Source organism: Trachypithecus francoisi, unplaced genomic scaffold, assembly GCF_009764315.1.
Source record: "Trachypithecus francoisi isolate TF-2019V2 unplaced genomic scaffold, Tfra_2.0 Lachesis_group10, whole genome shotgun sequence".
Taxonomy (NCBI): domain Eukaryota; kingdom Metazoa; phylum Chordata; class Mammalia; order Primates; family Cercopithecidae; genus Trachypithecus; species Trachypithecus francoisi.
This window is the reverse complement of record NW_022681455.1, coordinates 88,497,126-88,510,702: the sequence shown is the minus strand read 5'-3', so window position 1 is coordinate 88,510,702 and position 13,577 is coordinate 88,497,126. Positions and strand designations below refer to the sequence as shown.

Sequence of the window (13,577 nt, the reverse complement as noted above, 5' to 3'; positions counted from 1 at the left end):
TCTTTAAATCTCTAATCCTGTGACAGATTAAGGACCCTTGTTCTTAAGAACAAGAATATTCTCTTACATAATCACAATATAACCCCTATTAGATGCATATTATTAGAAATATGTGTATTATTAGAAATTTAGCATAGTTGATGATATTATCACGGCCAATCAGAAGCTGAAATATTAATATTTAGTATAACATGTGTGTATTAGTCTGTTCTCACACTGCTAATAAAGACATACCAGAGACTGGGTAATTTATAAAAGACAGAGGTTTAATGGACTTACAGTTCCACATGGCTGAGGAAGCCTCACAATCATGGAGGAAGGCAAAGGAGAAGCAAAGGCCTGTCTTACATGGCGGCAGGCAAGACAGCGTGTGCAGGGGAGCTATCATTTATATAACCATCAGATCTTGTGAGACTTATTCACTACCAAGAGAACAGTAAGGGGGAAACAGCCCCCATAATTCAATTATCTACACCTGGCACCGCCCCTGACACATGGGAATTATTACAACTCAAAGTGAGATTTGGGTGGGGACACAGCCAAACCATATCAATTTGGACTAACTAGAATCTGAGCACTGACTGTCAATGATTTTTAGAAAAACAACTGTCAGGGTGTATCTGGGAGTTAAAAGACAGATTATGCCCAAGACACACTTTCAGTAACTGTGATAGTCATTAGGGCTACTGACAAATTCCCCTTTTCTTCCGGGCACTGCTCTTTCTAACTTCCTTCAAATATATTAATAGGCGTGTCTAAGAGTTTTAAATTGACCCATGAAACATAGTGGAAGTGACAGTTCCTTCCGGGCAGAAGCATTACAAGCCAATGAGAGATACGTCCCATTTCCTTTTCCTGCCTCAGAGATAAGGGAAGCATGTCTTGAGATGAATCTCCAATCCACCTGGATCCAAGTGACTCTAATAGGCAGACATAACCCCCACTAGTCTCAGGCATGAAGCATGAGCCAGAAAGACACTCATGTCATGTGACTGAGATTTCAGAGAAGTTAACACAGCAAAACTTAGTTCACACTAATTCATAAATGATGTACCAAACCCTCATTTAGTCAATTCAAATAAGATTTCATGTGCTAATAATAATCAAACCCCTCCAACAACATTGTAATTTTGGAACCTATCCATTACCTGCCTAGAATGAAGGGAATTAAAGTATAATTACGATGCTGCTCAGGTGGAAGAAGTAGATAATAAAATTTGAATACACCTACTACTAGGAATTCACCCCACGAAAATAAATAAAACAGTTAAAACTCATTTTCCAAACATTTACTGAGTACAAACTATTTGCCAGACCCAATACACTGCTCAGTACAGGATGGCTAAAGGAGAAAAATAAATTCAAATTTGGTAGAGAAAAAATACCTATAAGATACATTTCAATACAATGGGATAAGCATTATGTTAAATTACATGTATGACAGACTGTGAAGGCACAGAGAGAGGAGTGGTAACAGCTTACAGCCGTTGGGAAAGCATAGATTCAATTTTAAAATTCAGAGACGGAGGCCAGGTGTGGTGGCGGTTAGATCATGAAGTCAGGAGTTCGAGACCAGCCTGGCCAACATGGGTAAACCTTGTCTCTATTAAAGATACAAAAAATTAGCCGGGCATGGTAGCACGTGCCTGTAATACCAGCTACTCAGGAGGCTGACGCAGGAAAATCACTTGAACCCAGAAGGCGGAGGCTGCAGCGAGCCAAAATTGCACCACTGCACTCCAGCCTGGGCGACAGGGTGAGACTCCGTTTCAAAAAAAAAAAAAAAAAATCAGAGACAGAAGAGCACTCCCAGCAAAGAACCAAAGGCAGAATCATAGAGACATGAAATAACTCAATGTGAAGCTGTTTTACATTCAGTAGAGCTAGAACTAGGGTGTCAATGAGGTGATAACTAGAGTTGAGGCAAGACAGATAGGCCCAAGACAAGTTGCAAATGGTCTTAATGTTACACTAAGAAATTTCGTCTTCATCCTAGAGCCATTGAAGTCTTTTACTCAAGGGAAAGGGATGCCCCAAATTTCTTTTAGAAAGGCTCAGTGAAGAGAAAAGGTTCAAGACGAAGAACTAGGAGACAAGAGGCTATTGAAGAAGTCCATTGAAGAGGGCTGTAGAAGTAGATGCAGAAGGGGATGAAAGAGAATAATTGGAAATAACCTTAACGTCTAAAAAGAGAAATTACAAAATTAGTATACATTAACTCAATGAAATTAATAAAAGTACTTAATATGAACCTTAGACATGGATAAAAAAACAAAACATATAATTAAATATGAAATTTAACAAAAATTAAATTTGATGCAGGATGATGGTAAGATGTGTGGTGATCTATTTATCTCTAAAAATTCCTTTAGTGTCACTGTAAAATCTTTATAAGTTTAAAAAGTTTCTCTAGATTCAAAGTGCAAAGAAGTAAAGGCAATGCAAAAGAGGCTATGAAGCCATCTAAGTCTAACAGAAGCACGAAGACCCAGGGAACATCACTGCCGAAAAGAAAAAGAAATTCTATTTCTCTCAATCTCCTTTATTCCTAAGCAGTATATTCACTATTCCAGCTTTCAAACTGAAGTTTCTTTCCTCAAAGTCCTTTTTTTCAGCCCTCATAGAAATTACAGATTCAAATTCTCTGTTTTTCTTTTTTTTTTTTTTGAGTCAGGGTCTCACTCTGTCGCCCAGGCTGGAGTGCAGTGATGCAATCTTGGCTCACTGCAACCTCCACCTCCTAGGTTCAAGTAATCCTCCCACCTCAGCCTCCCCAGTAGCTGGGACTACAGGCACGCACCATCACACCCGGCTAATTTTTGTACATTTTGTAGAGACGGGATCTCACCATGCTGCCCAAGCTGATCTCAAACTCCTGGGCTCAAGCAATCCGCCTACTTCAGCCTCACAAAGTGCTGGGATTACAGGCATGTACCACCGCTCCTGGCCCTCAAATTTTCTATTTTTCTATTATTGTTCATTACACTATAAGTATGGCTCTTCAAATGCCACATCAGATACAAGTACCACAGGCTATGAACACTCGCCCTACACATATTTCAATGATCAGTAGTATTTATAATCGAAACTTTTAAACATCTGATCCTCATAGATCTAGTTATAGTCACTGGATTATATTAATAGAAAAGTAGACTATACTTTATAATTTTATATGTTTCATTAAGGTTTGAAACAAAATGGGGTGGGAAGAGAAGCTTTCTGTTCTATCTAGAGTTAACCAAAAAAAACTAGAATTAAGGAGTCAAATGTTTAATGCATATCTAAAATGTGCTTCCCTCCCAGCATTCTAGTTAATCAAGGTTTTAACCATACTTGAAATCAGCCTACCACAGGCTTGATCTGCCATAGTTACTGCTAGACAATGTGATCTTGACTTTTGAAGTAATATAACTTATATAAATGGTGCCTAGATATTTTAGTGACAAATAGCTTCTGTGCAGTATTTCATTTTTAAGCTTTAAATATTTAGGTTTAATAATTATCTAGTTTAGAGACAGTAGAAGTTAGAAGGAAAACTGTAGAAATAACATTTGGAAAAACTTTAGAAAGGGTAGGCCAATATGTCCTGGAATGATTCAGGTAGAACCCCAGACAAGAGTAAATCAGAATTAATATATTATGTTACTAAGTCATTTAAATGTATACTGTCCTAAAACTTCACCATCTAACAGATTCATCGTACCTTAGGAAAGCAAAGGAATCAAAAACAAATGGGTTTTAAGAAAAAACAAAAGCAACTTACTTGTACTGCATATTTGTAAAACTGCTCCGATAGTTCTCCTAGCTCCTCCCTCATTTTACAGGTGCTGGGAAACTCCTCAAGTCGGTCCAATTGCTCTACTTCAGCAATGGGATATGGCTTCTCTTTTAAGACCTGTACAATCTGGAAACGGCACAGGCCTGTAATCAACAGAGTATAGTGGGGCTTGGGCCAGTTACTACCCACAACCTGAACGGCCAGTGCAGCTGTGCCAATCCTGAAAAACACATAAAACAGCGGTATTACAAACATTCAATATGGTAGAACAGAAACTCACTTCAGAAAGTGTTGGCTTTTCTAATAAATTCATTAAGCAAAAAAAAAAAAAACTGAAGTGTAAATAAATTATTTCTCTATTTAACTTAGCATCCAGCATGTGGCCTCTTCCGCCACTACCCTCAGCTATACGGCAAAGTGGGCCATCTCACTATAATCCGCACCTCTTTTAAAAAATTAGGTAGGAATTTGTAAACACTTGGATTATCAGGCATAAAAATGTAAGAGAAAAGTAGTTCAGAATTACATACCTTAAATTAACGTTGCCAACTAAGAATAAGGCAATCTTATACCAGGATAAATATCAATTTAAATACATTTAAATATAAATAGCATAAACCAATCTAAGAAATCTCTGTTCCAACACCAGTTGTTCTACTAACATCAAGTCAGTTTTCTTACATAATCAATCTATGAAACTTCCACATACCCACTTTATCATAAACTGGGAACTTACATATTATGCCCTTAACACTGAATTTCTAAGTGTGAGGGCTAAATATTACAGTCCACACACTGCCATAGACTGAGGAGAGCTAAAGAAAGACCCACATCTCAAAAGGTCTCAACCTAGTTCTAAGTGGTAATCACTTTTCCTAACAATAGGTGAAAAGGCTTTAAGTCTCAGCCCCTCATCAGTAAACACAACTCTGATCAAGTCACATATAAATTTAATTCACAGAAAGGAAGCCTCATCCAAACTAAGCCAGTTATATAAAATATAAAAATCAACATTGAGAAGATACTTCCAGATCCCAAAATAAATAATATTTTCTCCCTTCAGCCATAGGAAAACTGGTAATTACAGAAAAGAAAACAGAAGGACTAGAACTCTCAACACCCTGGGAAAGCAGTAATAGAAGAACACCACACCTGCCCATCTCAAAGATAATAAATCATATAATACAGTATGTGAATATGAATGAACTTGCTTACTTCTATACACAGTGAATTCTTGATTACTTCCTTATAAATTACTCATTCCATGGATTACACATAGCCTTTGGCTTCTTTCTGCCACTCAGCTTATTCTGAACTACGTCTATCCTTTCTTACTTTTCAGTCATTATCATATTTACAATAAAAACTGATTTAACTAATAACTTAAGCCAAACAACTGAGGAGATAAATTGGTGAGGGAAAAAAATCACGTACATAAAAAACTTGAAATTATTTAGCAATTGGCTATTATTTTGACTTATTCATGTTGTGGTTGCTTTTCTTCAATCAATAGTAGATCTTATTTCCCACTTCCTGAAAGCCCACTCAGATTGCCTGAGAAAGTGAGCCACATCTAAACTGATTAGAGAATAACTTAAACCATAATTCATTGCAGATGATATTCATCAATGTTTGCACAAGGCTGAAAGAGCTCACAGTCCTGTTTGTACATAAAATATCCACAGACAAGAAACTGGATCCCCAGCCTAAAGGGTTTACAAAGTAGAAACCAAGGAGGAACCAGAAAGAGAGATGAGACAAATCCAAACCTCCAGATCAGGAGACAAATTTAATTATTTGGGCTACGTCACTGCTAAAAGGTGATGCTAAAGAGGTTTTTTGGGGGGTTTTTTTTGTTTTTTTTTTTTTTGTTTTTTTTTTTTAGAGAGTCTCGCTTTGTCACCAGGCTGGAGTGCCGTAGTGTAATCTTGGCTCACTGCAACCTCCGTCTCCCAGGTTCAAGTGATTCTCCTGCCTCAGCCTCCCAAGTAGCTGGGACTACAGGTGCACACCACCACATGCAGCTAATTTTTTGTATTTTTTGTAGAGATGAGGTTTCACCATGTTGGCCAGGATGGTCTCGATCTCTTGATCTCATGATCCGCCCACCTTGGCCTCCCAAAGTGCTGGTAGTACAAGTGTGAGTCACTGCAGTTTTTCTGTGTGTTTGTTTCAGAGGGAGTCTTGCCCTGTTGCCCAGGCTGAAGCGCAATGGCATGATCTCGGCTTACTGCACCCTCCCTCCTGCGTTCAAGGGATTCTCGTGCCTCAGCCTCCCAAGTAGCTGGGATCACAGGCACACACCACCACACCCAACTAACTTTTGTATTTTTAGTAGAATACACCATGTTTCACCATGTTGGCCAGGCTGGTCTCAAACTCCTGACCTCAGGTGATCCACCCACCTCAGCCTCCCAAAGTGCTAGGATTACAGGCATGAGCCACCAACCTGGCCAAAAGGGGTTTTCCTATAAAATAGGCAAATACAATATTTTTGCTGTGAAAGGAAGATGTTCCAAACTGAAGAGATTAAGCTGAATTTATACTATGTCTACAAAAGGTATAGATGTATACATGTCTTAATTGCTTTTTACTTAAAATCACTTATAGTTGACTAGAAATTATCCCTTTTAAAAAAACCTTTTTTTTTTTTTAAACAAGAGATGGGGTCTCATTATGTTGACCAGGCTGATCTCGAACTACTGGCCTCAAGCAACCCTCCCATCTCGGCCTCCCAAAGTGCTAGGATTACAGGCATGAGCTACCGTGCCCAACCTAGAATATATCCCTTTTATAGAAAAAAATCTGTGAAATTATAGATGGCTAGAAACAGAGTACCTGGTGAGACATTTTGGGTGAAAAGCATAGTGAAAAAGAATCTATTGTATATTGGGCCCCACATTTTACATATACAAACAGGTAAATAAACAAAATATTCAACTAATATTTTCCTTCTATGATATACAAAAGGTTGTACATCAAGTCAGTCTTTTTTTTTTTTTTTTTGAGACAGAGTCTCACTCTATCGCCCAGGCTGGAGTGCAGTGGTGTGATCTCGGCTCACTGCAAGCTCCGCCTCCCAGGTTCATGCCATTCTCCTGCCTCAGCCTCCCGAGTAGCTGGGACTACAGGCGCCTGCCACACCTGGCTAATTTATTTATTTATTTATTTTTTTGTATTTTTTAGTGGAGACGGGGTTTCACCATGTTAGCCAGGATGGTCTCGATCTCCTGACCTTGTGATCCGCCCGCCTCGGCCTCCCAAAGTGCTGGGATTACAGGCATGAACCACTGTGCCCAGCCTCAAGTCAGTCATTTTTCTAAAAATTCTGGCTCTTCCATTAAATGTGCATTATTAGGTATGCTCAAAAGGCAGCATTTTAATTTTGCAACAGATCCAAACTTATACATCCCAACGACTGGTGTCCTTCCCTTTAGCTAGTAGCTCCGTAAATCCACATCCTAACTATGATATTGTTCAAAGAAGTTTTGAAACTCCTAACTCAAATTTACCCTCAGAGTTTGTAAGATAATGTTTTAATCCAAATCCTAACTCAAATCTACCCTCAGAGTTTGTAAAATATTGTTTTAATTCAAATGAGGTCTGACTACAACGGTTAATAATTTGTATAATTTGGAAACTGACCTAAATAATATAAGAGGTCCAAACATTTAAGAACCATCAACTGCAGTAGTGGGAAAATCTAAAAGCAGCACTACTGGAAAGAGCAGTTTTCCAAGATGAGGATATTATGTAAATATTTAATTCCGGCCTATATGCCCAGCAATTGTTTTTTTTTTTCCTATAGACAGAATCTTGCTCTGTCCCCCAAGCTGGAGTGCAGTGATGCGATTATAGCTCACTGCAGCTTCAATCACCTGGGCTCAAGTAATCCCCTCGCCTCAGCATCAGGAGCAGGTGGGACTACAGGCACATGACACCAGGCCCAGCCACTTTTTAAATTTTTTTTTTACTCAAAGCCCTTCATTTTCTTGGAATCTTTAATCTTCCAAGACCTTCCAGCAAAGATGCTAGTTCAGTTCAGCCCATGTTGGAATAATATGGGGCCTCCCCACTACTCTCTTTAATCCCCTTTTGTGAAAATCTACATTTAAAACTATCCATTGGATATAGGTTTAGAATGCTTTGCAGTTTCAAAAGGCTTTCATATATATACTTCATTTTATACCTCCTTTCACCCCATGAAGAAGGTAGTATTATTTCCTTATTACAAGTGAGTAAATGAGATTCAAAAAGGTAGAACATGGCATGGTGGCTCACACTTATAATTCCAGCACTTTGGGAGGCCAAGGCAAGTGGATCGCTTGGGCTCAGGAGTTCAAAACCAGCTTGAGCAACATGGCAAAACCCCATTTCTACCAAAAAAAAAAATAGCTGGACATGGTGGCACATGCCTGTAGTCCCAGACACTCAGGAGACTGAGGTGGGAGGATCACTTGAACCTGGCAGGCAGAGGCTGCAGTGAGCCAAGATGGCACCACGGCACCAGCATGGGTAACAGAGTGAGACCCTGTCTCAAAAAAATAAAAGTAGAACAACTTAGTTATACATGGTTACAAGAAAATTTAATAGAAATAAATTTAATAAATCAACTTAAATTTAAATTTTAAAGATAAATTTAATAAATTAAGAGTTCCTTAATTATATTTTAAGACAAATTTTACTTTTTTCCCATCACAATGGACAATAGGTTCCACTTGTACCTACAAGAATTATAAACATAGACCAGGCATGGTGGCTCATGCCTGTAATCCTAACACTTTGGGAGACTGAGGTGGGAGGATCACTTGAGCCCACAAGTTTGACACCAGTCTGGTCAACACAGGGAGACCACATCTGTACTTCATTTTTTGTTTTTTGAAACAGGGTCTCATTCTGTCGCCCAGGCTGGAGTGTAGTGGCACAACCACGGCTCACTGCAGCCTAGACCTCCCCATCTCAGGCAATCCTCCCACCTCAGCATCCCCAAATAGCTAGGATTACAGGCATGTGTCACCACGCCTGGCTAATTTTTTTTTTTTTTTTTTTTTGGTAGAGACAGGGTCTTCCTATGTTGCCAGGCTGTCTTGAACTCTCGGCCTCAAGTGATCTTCCTGCCTCGACCTTCCAAAGTGCTGAGATTACAGGCATGAGCCACTGTAGCCAGCCTCTCACTCTTTCTTAAAACTTCATTTCTAAATTCAAGAAATACCACTAGTGTATCATATATCTTCCTTAAGAAGAGTCAATGAAGATTTAGGAAAATCTAATATAATAGATTAAATTTTAAAATTTTACCATTACCAGGTAATATTTCTTGAATGTCTAAGAATTCTAAGAATACAAATAGGAATACTGTATGGATGAAGAACTGATCCAACTTATGAAATTGTGCACCTGTTATAAATAAGGCATTAATAGCTTGTTAGATAAATGCCAATGAAACTTAGCTGGGTTCTTACTGATAAGAAGCAAGCCAACAAAGAGGGGGACTGAGAAGTCGGCACTATGAGGAAATGAAGCCACGTACCCTGAAGAGTGTAAATTTGGAAGAAGGCTGGATGACCACCTTGAAATGCTTGAAAGGATATTGTATAGGCAGTGCTAAATTATGACCCTTTTCACTAAGAAAACAATGGGTCACTCAGGAGGCACTAAAAATGCAGTTCAACTAAGCAGAAAAACGCAGGGTGCCCTAGGTCAGCATGCCAGCCAAGTTCTATACTACAGGACAAGTCCAAAGCTCCTCCTTTAAAAAGGCTCCTACAGGTAACATGCGTGCACACTAATGTGCAGAAAGGGACTGTGCTACTCAAAACCACCAAGGAAGCGGCAGAGGTGAGTCAACATCTAACCCTGCCACTCTGTGTGGCAAAGAACGCTGGGAGCAAATTACTTCTGCTGCTCCTTGAAGGCTGCATCCAGTGTCACCTGGATGGTGTAAAGGAAACAAGAGATAGGAACAGAGCCCCTCATCTCGCCTGTGGGCTACCATACGGAAAAGCAGGTAACTGGGGAAGGACAGATTTGTGCATGGAAACAGACTAATGCTATGGATAACTCAGTATTGGTATTATTAAAGCCTTTTTTTTCTTTCTTTTTTTTTTTTCAGTAGAGTGGTTTAAAGGCCATATTAGAGAAAAAAAAGACATTGGAAACTATTACCAAGGAATATGGTATAATCTTTCCACATAGGCTTTTTAAGTAGCAAACAATACTTTTAGGATAACTAGATGGTCTGATGAGTTCTTATAATGCTGGAATTCTATGAAGACTTTTCAATGTATGTTTTCTAATTTAAATGATTAAATTTTAAATTATCTAACCCTGCCACTCTGTGTGGCAAAGAACGCTGGGAGCAAATCACTTCTGCTGCTCCTTGAAGGTTGTGGCCAGTGTCACCTGGATGGCGTAAAGGAAACAAGAGATAGGAACAGAGCCCCCCTTCTCGCCTCTGGGCTACCATACGGAAAAGCAGGTAACTGGGGAAGGACAGATTTGTGCATGGAAACAGACTAATGCTATGGATAACTCAGTATTGGTATTATTAAAGCTTGCAGAGTGTTTTAAAGGCCATATTAGAGAAAAAAAGACATTGGAAATTATTACCAAGGAATATGGTACAACCTTTCCACATAGGCTTTTTAAGTAGCAAACAATACTTCTAGGATAACTAGATGGTCTGATGAGTTCTTACAATGCTGGAACTCTATGAAGACTTTTCAATGTATGTTTTCTAATTTAAATGATTAAATTTTAACATTGCTACTCAGTTAAAGGCAATAATATGAATATCAAGGATCAGATCACACAGTATCTGATTATTAGTGATTACTTTCAAGCAGGAGAATTGAGGATTGTTGTTTTGGAGGGATTTTCATAAAATAAATAAAAAACCTGAAGGGTATGGTGGCGCTTGCCTATAGTACCCAGCTACTCCAGAGGCCAAAGCAGGGGATAGCTTGAGTCCAGGAGTTCAAGACCAGCCTAGGCAACATAGTGAGACCCCATCGCTACAAAAAATTTAAAATTTAGCTGGGTGTAGTGGTGCACACCTGCAGTCCCAGCCACTCCAGAAGCTGAGGCAGGAGGATCACTTGAGCCCAGGAGTTCAAGGTTGCAGTGGGCTATGATCACGCCATTGCACTTTGGCCGAGGAGACAGAATGAGACTCTGTCTCAAAAAATAAATAAATGAATAAATAATAAAAACCCTCCAAAATCTTGCCAGAATAATACCAACAAATAGTGAAACTTAAAATGTGACTAAATCGACTTTTCAAGTTCACAGTGTGCCCGTGGTTAATCAATAAATATGTACAGTCAAAAGAAAATGCAAAGTCTAATCATGACCACGCTTGCCTAGACAGGGAACTAAGTGCCTGGGCACAGAAGGCAAAAAAATTTGGGAAAAGTAAGCAGAAGGAGCAGGGTCACATGTTGGGAAACTGGAATCCAATACAATTTATCAAAGAGTACTGAAACTTGGAATGTGACCAGTTCCACGCAGGCAATAACCAAAGCAGGTCAGATGGGAGCCAAAATATTTTCCATGCTTGAGAAAATCAAGGCTTTTACAATATAAATGAATACTGGGGTGTTGTGGAAGGTTTGTCGGTCTTTGTTGTTTTGTTTTGCTTTCTTTCAATGGGGGTGCGGGGGAGGTACCCGTCTCCTTTGAGAACTGAAGAAAGCAAAGGATTTGCCTAAAAAAAATGTACATAGTCACAAGATTTTGAGGAAAAATAAGGCATGTCTAACCCTCTGGAAATCCATTCAGAGTCAGGAACCCCTAATTTAAAAATCAGTGATAACTGCCAGGAAAGGAGAAGCTCTAAAACAACACAACACCTCCAGTAGAGTTAGGAATAGGAGGCGGGTGCTTGGGAGGTGAGTTTGAAGATACTTGTTGAGAGTATACTACATATCAGCATTATCCAATAAAAATATAATGTGGGCCACATAGAAAATTTTAGTGGCCACATTATAAAGGAAAAACAGCAGAAATCTTAACATTTTATTAACCCCAAGTACTCAAAACATTACCATTCCAACATTTAATCTATATAAAATGTATTAATCAAAAAGATTTTTCAAAATCTGGTGTGTACTGTACACTTACAGCACATTTAGGGTGACCAACCTCCTGGTTTCCCTGGGACGGAGGGGCTGAAACATAGGACTTTCAATACTAAAACAATCCCAGCAAATCAGGACAACTGGCAAATCCAGCAACTCAATTTGACAAGCCACATGCACTACACAGTACTGAACAGCACAGTCATCCATCAAGCATGGTGCAAAGCGGAATATACACATTATTCAATTTATTCTTCATAACATGCCTAAAACATGGATGCTGTCAGTTTCCAAACTATAGACTAAAAGAAACAGAGGTTAAGGCTCTCACTCAAAGTCACACCAATAAGGCGACGGTACTGGGCAATACAGTAGTATGCCTGGGACCTAAGAAATGATATGAGTGAAGGAGCAGAGGTGAGAAGCTAGGAAGGTTCCAGAAAGGGGGAACCAGCGAAAACGTGAGCACGAAAGACCCTTTACAATAAGAAACAGAAGTATTAGGGGGAGAAGGAAAAGGGTGACAAGCAGTATAGAAGGCACCCACAAATAGTGCAGTTTAGGAATGAAACAAGAAAAAGTTAAAACTTACGGAGCAGGGAATGTCTCAGAGGACAAAAATAATGGGTGACAGAAAAGGTGAGGCGGATAGGAGGAAACGGCAGTGGGGAGAAAGGCGGAAAGCGAAGGAAAGTGAAGGCAGAGATCACCGGGGAGAAAGAAAGGGCCTGAAGAGTTAAAAGCACTGGCCTAGGAGGCTGAAGACCGAGGGCGAGGAATTCCGGGGCAGAAAGAGGATTCAAATTAAATCATTCAGAGCGGCAGGGAACCGTGTAGTTTCACCAGGTATCAGGCACTACTTCATGAACGATCTCATTCATGGTCATGGGGCAGGTAAATGTCATCTCCATTTTGCATTTGATAGCACCGGAGAGGTGGAACCGAGCCGCAAAGGCCGCCCCGAACCAAGCCTCGCGCTCAAGACAGGCCGTGGCCTGGGCCCAGGTCCCCGGAGGAGGCCGCGCCGCCCGCCGCCTCCGCAGGGGCAGCCAGGCCTACCTGTGCAGCGGCGGCAGGTCCTGCGCGTCGCTGGCGGGGTCAGGTGTGTTGGGGATGACGCCCAGGATGGTGCTCTGCAGCGACGTGCCCTTTAGCAGGCGGTTCCGCACCAGCTGCAGGTTGCGGGCCGAGTCCACGCTGGTGCGCATGGTGGAGCCGGGCAGCAAGACGCCCTCGTGGGTGAGCAGCAACGGGAGGCGGCTGGGGATCTGGATGGGGCTCACTGATGACATGGTGGCAGCCGTTCGCACTGGGGGCTGTCAAAAGGAGCAAGACAGACAGCTACCCGCTGCCTGCGCCGCAGCGACCAAACCTCAGACCCGCCTCCTCGCCCCCGCTTCCGGCTACGCGATACGGTCCGCCCCCGGGCCCAGAAACCATCGCTTCGCGCTGCCCTCTCGCAGAGCCTCCCGATAAGACTTGCGTGTGGTACCTCTACGAAAAGAGGTGCACTCAAGCGTGCGGCGGCCTTCGCCTCAGAGTATATTTGGAAGGATGATCTTATTTGAATTGTGTATACTTGAAGTGTGTTTAACTGTTTTCAATTTTTTTTATATATACTTGAAGAGTTTTTAACTTTTGATTTGAGCTATTTATTTATTTATTTTGAGACAGATTCTCGCTCTGTTGCCGAGGCTTGAGTGCAATGGCGCGATATCCGC

General features: G+C 40.6%; 1 protein-coding gene across 2 annotated transcripts in view; it reads right to left on the bottom strand.

Annotated features, from left to right (window-relative positions):
* LONP2 (lon peptidase 2, peroxisomal) overlaps positions 1-13,370 on the bottom strand; it is a 108,557-nt gene extending 95,187 nt beyond the window's left edge. For both annotated transcript variants that reach the window (XM_033218330.1, XM_033218331.1), the window contains exons 1-2: positions 12,916-13,370; positions 3,764-3,998 (exon numbers count right to left, since the gene is read on the bottom strand). In XM_033218330.1, coding sequence (XP_033074221.1) covers positions 3,764-3,998; positions 12,916-13,148 — 468 coding nt within the window. In that variant the 5' untranslated portion in view covers positions 13,149-13,370. The remainder of the gene's footprint in view (positions 1-3,763; positions 3,999-12,915) is intronic.
* Positions 13,371-13,577: the final 207 nt, after the last annotated feature.